The 9,553-nt window shown below is 36.7% G+C and overlaps 1 protein-coding gene across 1 annotated transcript; it reads left to right on the plus strand.

Moving 5' to 3' along the window:
* The first annotated feature begins 6,042 nt into the window (after nt 1-6,042).
* On the plus strand, nt 6,043-8,466 carry LOC108981517. Its single transcript, XM_035687257.1, has 2 exons — nt 6,043-6,625; nt 6,746-8,466. The coding sequence occupies exons 1-2, from the start codon at nt 6,043-6,045 to the stop codon at nt 8,464-8,466; spliced, it is 2,304 nt and encodes a 767-aa protein (XP_035543150.1).
* The last annotated feature ends 1,087 nt before the right edge of the window (nt 8,467-9,553 follow it).

Raw genomic sequence — 9,553 nt, forward strand, 5'->3', positions numbered from 1 at the left:
GGCCTGGTTGGGATTAGCACGTACGTGAGATCATATGTGAGAGCCCCCCCCCTATCTAGCCGTTACATTTAAACGGTTTATTTCAACCAAGACACCACCCCTGCCTACGCTATCTGCCTTTTATATATATATATATATATATATATATGCTTCCAGCTTCCTTCCTTCAATTGGCTTTTAATTAATCTGCTCCTCATGCATCTTTAGGATCATCATCATCATGCATATATATATATATATATATATATATATTTCAATAATATTAATGGGCAGAGGTACTAGTACTACTCTTTAATGATGATGATCTGCATCCATGCAATTAATGAATGCGTGCATCTTATAATTATTATATGCTTCCAAGGATATGGACATAATACTAATGATCACCTATGTATATGTATATATATATATATATATATATATTTATATACATAGGTGATCCAATTTAATCTCTGAAATTGGCAAAGGTAGAAGCTGTTTTCCAGTTCAATTCCCATTAATTCATGATCATCTTAATTAATTAATTAAGTGCCAATCATGAAAAAGGATGCACTTCATATATGCAGAGCATGTGGAGTGACGTCGTTCCTATATATAGTGATCATCTGGAGTTTGGAGAGCAAAAATGGCTCCTTAATTTACACAACATATACATTAGAGATTGCTTGTTAGGTATGTAAACTCTTAATTTAACTTAATGTTACTGATCAATGCATGCCCATTGATTAACTAACTAGTCGATCTTTGTAATTTTCTGGGTTTAATAAAATTATTAAGGGTTAATATAGCGAGTATTCAATTATTGTATAACAAGTCTAGTAGTTGATCTTATATATATTAATTAGAGTACTGGCCGGCGCACATATAATAATATAGATGGATATTTATTCCAAAACACAAACGTCACTACAAGAAAATCTGTCTATTGCGGCAAATTTTTGGCCGCTGGAAATAATATTGCCGCAATAAGCAATCTTTCAATACAACTCCACAAAGCTTTAAGGATGTTTGTAATTAGTTTGTTGATTTGGTATTGTTCCCAAGATAATCTTAGCTATCTCCTTATTGGCTTCCACAATCTCCCTAATTAGTATATATAGGCAATGTGCAACCCTACTAATAATAATGTTATTATTTTAGTGCTATTATTGTTATCTTTTTCAGAAAGATGGCTGCCAAGCAAACTCCACTTCTGCATTGGGTTTATATTGGCAGAAAACCCTTTAGGAACACTTATAGAGATTCTATAAGTGTTCCTAAAGTTCTAGCCTCCCCAAGTCATCAACATCTAGGGGAGAGTTAAAAAGTCTTGTATTATTAAGCATCATGGTAAACATGGAGGTCAGTTTGATAATTGCATGCAGTTCACTAGACTTTTTAACCAATGGTCGACAAGTTTGCCATCATGTTCCAGCCGTTGGATAATCTAAAGGACACTTGCTATGTAATAATGCTAGCATATTGCATCCAATAAAAATGGGCATTTTATGACAAGTGTCCCCAACCATTATATATAGTTTGGTGTGGCAATATTGACCCACTAGCAACTGTCAAAACTCGTGGTTTTGCCTGCCAATTCTAGTGCAGAATTGTTAAAATCACTTCAAGTATAGAGCATAAATGTGGGAAGGTATATATATATATAGATATATATATATATATCTATATACCTTAAGGAGAAAAAAGATAGGAAAGAGAATTTGAAGTTGAACTTAGATTAATGGTCCATTAGTGTATTGTAAAAATAAATAGATCGAACACTAAATTGTTGGCTTCCATATATATGTTCTGGACAAGCTCCTCGTTAAATTAAACTATATATTATAATCCTTATAATAATGTCAGTGTGCTTATGATGCAAGATTTGAAACAAAATACATACAAAAGGTTATCAGTTTGGGGTATCTACAGCATGCACATGGTTACATTCCTTAGATACAGCTAGCTAGCTTTCATGCTTACGCCTATGTATGTATTTTGTGTTTGTCTAATGAAGCTGGAAATTAAGCCGAAGACCAATATGCATGCAGGATGCCCCAAAAGTCGCTTTCTCAGAAATTCCAAAGCCAGCTTAATTGCAAGTATTAATTAATGTTTGCTTTTGCACGTTACATGTCCTTTAGTTCTTGTACCTCAACTTCAGGAATCCTTCTCAAAATATTCATGTGGAATTAATTAGAAAAACCACTCCAGCTTCAACACTTATAATATGTAGGTTTTCCTGATCATATGCTTCAACCCGGATTCTTTTTATAATATTTAGTGTTCAGATGTATGATTTTTTTATAAAGCCTCGCAGTTAAGGACGATAAAGAATTATTAATTTGTTGCAATGATACAGTGTAAAGTCAGGAAAAAGTTTGTCTCAGTCAATGAAAACAAACTTCTCTCGTGATAAAGCTGGGACGACAAATTAAGGACTGAAATTTAACAGTAAATTAAGTTTGGTGGCATGGAAATTACTATAGTCTATGGTCTCTGGTATAAGAAAACAAGCTGCATGTTTTAAAAACCATACACGATAGATTTAGTTTAATAAACCAGTTGATGATGATCAGGACCTCTCTCTCTCTCTCTCTCTCTCTCTATACTCTCTATATATATATATATATATATTCTTATGTTCTGAGATAAGGGGATAATAAAAATAGTACTTGAAAGCCATAAATCAGCTGGGAAAGAAGGGTTATAATTTGTCTTTTTGCTTGGTGCTGCTAGCATTGTTTTCCAAATTTGGCATTTCTTTAATTTGTTGTTATTGTTATTAATGCTTAGAAAAATGTTATCATGATCATTTGCTGTAAATTCATCTTAGTATGTTAAAGTAGTACTGTTGGTGGCATGGATGAGTGTATCGTATATCTATTTAAAGTGGGGCTGCGGTTGGGAGTAGGGCTGTCACTACTCCCAACTGGGCTTTCCCAGCTTTAAGAAAGTTTTGAAACAAATTAATTATATATAATTAAATCGATAAGTGACATATATGGTTGTAAGACAAATTGGAAACTGATGAAATATCCAATGCCTAACTCTATCATCATAAGATATGGAAGTCTTTAGAAATTGATTGAAAGGCCATGATTGCTGCATGGAATTCAGCACTATTTATAATACCAGAAATTAGAACAAGGTATATAATACCTGATGATATTATAGCACTATTTACAGCTAGCTTTTCAGAATATTGGCTGCTTGACGGAACGAGAACAGGTATGTATAATGATCATTAATGGTGAAAACGCTGGCATAAAACTTCAGCATATATTAATCAATTATCTTCAAATCCTATCATGTACAATGGAAGAGATGGCTATATATATATCCACATGACAAGCTAATTAATTAGGTACGCGCTGATCTAGCTAGGCATATAAATTCTAAAATGATGCTCTCAAATCATTTTCTCTAGTAAGCATCAAATCACCCGTAGTGCTATATATATATATATATATATATATATATTATGATCTTCACTAGCTATGAAGATGATCTATATATTGCAAATACAGTCATATAGCATTTCGTGTGTATCTAGTGTGAGGCCGGCTGGTAGGAGTTCAAATCATGATCCAAAACCAAATATTTACAGGTGTATATAGTTAGATGTAATTGTTACCTATGCATTATATACTGTAAGACAAATTTGTATCAGATGCTAGCTAGTTTTTTATCTAGCTAGTTTCTGGGTGATTAACTAGCTTCATGATTATCTTCATCAGTTTGAGAAATCAAACTTTCCTTTGAACTTGGATGCTTACTATACTCATTATATGGATGACAAAAACACTATATCTGAACCCCATAAAAGAATCGATATCCAATCATCTATATATATATATATATAGATATATATATATCTATATATATATATATATCTTCCAAAGGATAGTATATCATGCATCATTATTATCATCATACAGATCATCTTCAATTACGTAACGTAATGCTTATGCATGGGATCATTAAAAATCGTTTGTGGCCCTTGCATTATGATTATGAGTAATATTTATATGTCTTGATCTCTGATTTTTGCAGGAGAATAATAATAATATAGTGCAAATGAATTAAAATTATTTATAAAGAATCATCATTAATTAATATTAACTGGTTGAGAGCAGTTATACTCGCATGATAATGGGATTGATTATATTATTATTAAGGCCCTGCGGGAAAATGTTGATGTTGAGATGAGTAGAAGCCATTTATGATTCATTTTTATTTTTATTTTTTTTTTACGCACCAACTAGCAATCCATCTCATGAAATGAGTGTAGCAATATGACTTTGATTCAAATATAATCAAAGTCTCAATAAACCATTTATGTATTGCTAGTTGATAATTGTTCTCTCTCTTATCTTTAATATTGGTCTCTATGTATATGTTGTGCATATTAATATTAGTTTTCTACAGGGAATTAATTATATGAGCACTTTCTTTATGCAGTATTTTTTAGCTCTCACAACATTAAGTGCTTCCTAAACAAATGCTAATGTGTGTGAAATCAGGACAACTGATTCAAAGACAACTATGTGAGTGGAGCCCACCGTGCATGTGCTGAATAGAAGATCTTATTAAAGAGGCAGGGGGCCCTTTTGAGGTAATTACTTTGTATTCCTAAGTTGTAATACACAAGGGTTTAGGGTTTTCTTGCAACAAATGAGTCATAATTAGCTACCATACCGAATATTGATAGCGTTTTTACTTAATTGTGGTCTCAATGGCAAGTTAATACTTATTTCTTTGTGGTATTATGGCGTGTAAATCTGTTCATGGATTTTGAATACTTGGGCATAGTGGAGATCATTAAGTGCAGTTTCGGTCTATGAGGTTTGCATGCATGGGTTGTGGCATAGTTCTCTTTGTTTATTTGTGCAAGTTAGCAATGAAGAACCAGCATGGGTGGGTTTTCCGAAATTAGTTTTTTGATACTCATATTTTTAAGTCCAACACTTAACTGGTATAATTACATTGTAAGTTGGTGAGTCAAGGTTATTTCGAGGGGGTATCATTAAACTTCTCAAACAATTGGTGAGTCCAATTGCATTAATTGGAAGGAAATTCCAAGTATTATGGACATATTGTTGTTTTTAGAAGTTTAATAGTGGATGATGAATAACAAAAGATGAGTATTAAGTCTTCCTAACCTTACTGTAGCATTATTGAACGTGTGGCCAATAGGTTATTGGTCTCAATGGCAATTTATAGTCTAGCTTCTATCTTACTCTAGACGTCTTTCTTTTCCCACTCAAGACTAAAATGCACCATTATAATAATCCTTTTTTTATTCCTTGGTCAAAGCGGTAACTCCAAAGTTATTCACACTAGTCTAATGTGACTGGTACCTCAAACCCTCATTGCTTAGTTTTGATCAAGGCGGGGAAAAGGCCACCATGAACTCACACTCATCTTTTAATGATTATACCTACAGTAGTCATTAAACAACACATCATTGTATCAAGCATAACTTGGGGTACCGCTTTTCCTTACAAGTAACGATAATATTCAAGCATGCCATCTACACGCTGCCCTAACCTTCAAAATATGTCCAACTCTTCTGTATCTGTACCATCTAGTTAGCATCTTTATATCCACCTTCGTTCTGCCCTATACCAACAATGTTCACATATATGACTATGTTTAACATTATGACATATTTTCTACAGCACTTCACCACTCCCAGAATAAACACAATCAACTATTCACCACTACCACTCCACAACGATCTTCATGACAAATCCGGTGAGTATCGTTTACTCCATTTTCTCTTGTTTTTCACATGCAAATAACTTTGACTTCGGAGTAAACTTTTCCTCATCAATGCACTTTATCAAACTCCTTACCCATCCTCCATATAGCTAAAAGTTATCATTCTTTCTAACATGCTGTTTTTCACCTTTTTAGTTGGACAAAAGTTGGATGAACTTGCCCGATAGGCTTCGTTCACCTGCATACGCCGAGGGGGTTAACACTTTCCTGACCCTAGCTAGAAACCACTCCTGAGGAATTGATCGCATTCGGTGTCCATGCCGTGAATGCCGTAATATGTTCTTCTTGCCTATATTTGAAGTGGAGAGTCACTTGTACATCAAAGGGATCAATCCAAATTATACCCATTGGATATTTCATGGGGAGGAGGAAACACGAAGTTTCAATGCCGACGACGAAGATAGTGAAAGAGATGGTGCTGACGAGTACATTGATGACATGGTCCATATGTTAGATGACATCCGGTCAGGCACATTCGTTGATGTGCCCCAAGATCATACAGATCCATTACCAACTAGTGGATCAATACTAGATGATCCCTCCTCAAGTTCATCTTTCGATCAGCTACTAGAGGATGCCCGACGTCCACTTCTTCCTGGCTGTACAAAGTTCTCAAAACTATCATTCATTGTGAAGTTGTTACACATTAAGACACTGGGTGGATGGTCAATAAAGTCGTTTGATATGCTACTTAACTTGTTGCGGGCTGCCTTTCCCGATGCAGAACTTCCACAGTCATATGAGGAGTCAAGGTCAATGGAGCGGAGTCTGGGTTTCAACTATCACAAAATTCATGCATGTCCCAATGACTGCATCCTGTTTTGGAAGGAAAATGCTTATCTTAATGAATGTCCTACCTGTAAGGCTTCAAGGTGGGTGCCTAATACTCATAAGGCACGTCTTATCCCTCAAAAAGTGTTGCGGCATTTTCCTTTGAAGCCAAGATTGCAACGTCTCTTCATGTCTGCAAAGATAGCAGGTGATATGAGATGGCATAAAGAACAACGGCTGACTGATCAGGCTACTATGAGACATCCTGCAGACTCAGAGTCCTGGAAGAGATTTGATGAAGAACATAGTTGGTTCGCTCAGGATGCTCGCAATGTAAGGCTTGGGATGGCAAGTGATGGTTTCAATCCCTTCAACAATATGGCTAAACCGTATAGCATTTGGCCAGTAATCCTAGTCCCGTATAACTTGCCGCCCTGGTTGTGCATGAAAGATCAGTTCTTCATGACATCCCTCATTATTCCTGGGCCAAAATCTGCAGGTAATGACATCGATGTATACTTGCAACCGTTGCTAGATGAATTGATTGAATTTTGGGAACATGGGATACCTACGTTTGATGCCTCCACAAAGGAAACATTCATGTTGCATGCTGCTTTAATGTGGACAATTAATGACTTCCCTGCTTACGGGAATCTTTCTGGCTGGTCGACAAAAGGAAAATTGGCATGTCCATCCTGTAATGAGGGCACAGACTCCAATTGGTTGAAGTATGGTAGGAAACATTGTTATATGGGACATCGTCGCTTCTTGCCGCCAGATCACATGTGGAGAAGGAGAAAACATTTGTTCAATGGTAAAGAAGATCATCGCATGCTACCAAGTGTTTTAGAAGGAGTTGATGTTTTAGCTCAACTACAGATGCTTGGGGACGTGCAATTTGGTAAAGCACGTCGAAAGAGAAAACGTACTGCTGAAGAGTTGAACTGGACAAAGTATAGCATATTTTTCAAACTACCGTATTGGGCAACCCTGCGTCTTCGACATAATCTAGATGTCATGCATATTGAGAAGAATATTTTTGATAACATCTTGTGGACTTTAATGAATGTTCCTGGTAAAACTAAGGATAACATCAATTCTCGACGTGATTTGGAGATTTTGGGTTACAGAAAAGAATTACACTTGAAGTATGAAGGTGAACGTGTTACAATGCCACATGCATTGTACACATTACACGGTGATGAAAGGAATAAATTTTGTGAATGGTTGGCTGATGTGAAATTCCCAGATGGTTTCGCTTCCAATATCTCGCGTTGTGTTTCTATACGTGATTGCAAAATTTCGGGATTGAAAAGTCACGACTGTCATGTTTTCATGCAAAGACTACTCCCTATTGCTGTTGGGGGGTATTTACGAAGTGATATTGCCTTGGCCTTGATTGAATTGAGCACTTTCTTCAAGGAGTTGTGTGCCCGAACCCTAGATGTTAACCGTCTATCCCAACTCCAAACTGATATCATCACAATCCTATGCAAATTGGAGATGATATTTCCCCCTTCTTTTTTCGATATCATGGTCCACCTAGCTGTCCACTTACCCCGTGAGGCCATACTTGGAGGTCCAGTACAATACAGGTGGATGTATCCATTTGAGAGGTATCTCGGCAAGTTCAAGAAGTATGTTAAGAATAAAGCCCGCCCAGAAGGCTCAATAGCCGAAGCCTACATTCACATCGAATGCTTGACTTTTTGCTCAATGTATCTCCAAGATATTGAGACGAAGTTTACTCGAATGGATCGCAATGTTGATGGTGGAGAAGCGGAGAATATAGATGGATTCAAGATTTTCAACCAAAAAGTTCGACCCATTGGTATGGCTTTAAACTTGCAATTATCAAATAAACTCTTTACGGAAGCCACCTGGTACGTCCTCAACAACTGCGATGAGATTGCATCCTACCTAAAGTAAGCATCCATTATGTATAAAGTGATTAATTATTTTCTTATGGCTTTTTGGGGACAACCCATTTATTTGTTGTATGCCCAACACGTAACTTACGTGTATTGCTTGGACGCTTTTGTGTTCTCCAAATGCAGGGAGCACTACGAGAAGTGTAATGTGCATAGTCCAAACCATACCAATCAAAAGCATCAAACTGAGTTTCCATCTTGGTTCAAGCAACGTGTAAGCTAGCTTGCTCCCTCCCTAGTTAGTTGAACCTGAATCTTCCCGATTATGTAGTAGAAACTATAAGTGATTACCTAAGCTTCAATATTGTTGTAGGTTCAGGAGCAGCGTATCACCAACCCACTTGATGTGACTGCTGATCTGTATGCGTTAGCTTGTGGTCCTGAACGTTATGTTGCATCCTATGCTGCTTGCATTATAAATGGCAAGAGGTTCCATACGAAGCAACGTGAACTTCGACGGCGTACACAAAATTCAGGGGTATTGGTAACTGGTGACGAAAGTACTAATAATGTTGACTTCTACGGTGTTATTAATGACATCGTGGAGTTACACTACATGGGGCGGCGTCGGGTGTACTTGTTCATGTGTGACTGGTTTGATGTGGGGGATCAAAGACGTGGGGTACGAGTTGATAACCATATGACCAGTATCAACATGGATAGGACTTGGTATAAGGATGAACCATTTGTATTGGCATGTCAGGCGTCCCAGTGTTTTTACATCAGGGATGTAAGGGCACAAGGAAGATGGTTTGTGGTGCAGAAGTTCACGAATAGGAATGTATATGACATTCCACCGGTGCCGAGGGTGTTAGAAGATATCGACGGAGAATTTGGTGATGATGATGCCTATCAAGAAGATGATCCATCATCTACATATGCACCATTGGAGTGTGATGCATGTCCAGTGTCAACTCCACTTAATAGGAATGATATAGAACCTACCCACATTGATGCACAAGATGTCACTGTTCCGGCTATCGAAGACTTCAATTCATTTGACTTTATTGATGATGGCATGGTTGCTTCTAGTTCAGGAGATGCTTATGCCAATGAGGAATATTCTGATGAGGAGGAGTTAGACA

Source organism: Juglans regia, unplaced genomic scaffold (assembly GCF_001411555.2).
Source record: "Juglans regia cultivar Chandler unplaced genomic scaffold, Walnut 2.0 Scaffold_93, whole genome shotgun sequence".
NCBI classification, from domain to species: Eukaryota; Viridiplantae; Streptophyta; class Magnoliopsida; order Fagales; family Juglandaceae; genus Juglans; species Juglans regia.

Bases quoted from the DNA above. Each gene is read 5' to 3' on its own strand.
- LOC108981517 (XM_035687257.1), top strand. From the start codon at position 6,043: ATGTTCTTCTTGCCTATATTTGAAGTGGAGAGTCACTTGTACATCAAA. The intron at 6,626-6,745 runs GTAAGGCTTCAA...CAAAGATAGCAG, and splicing joins TCTTAATGAATGTCCTACCT to GTGATATGAGATGGCATAAA.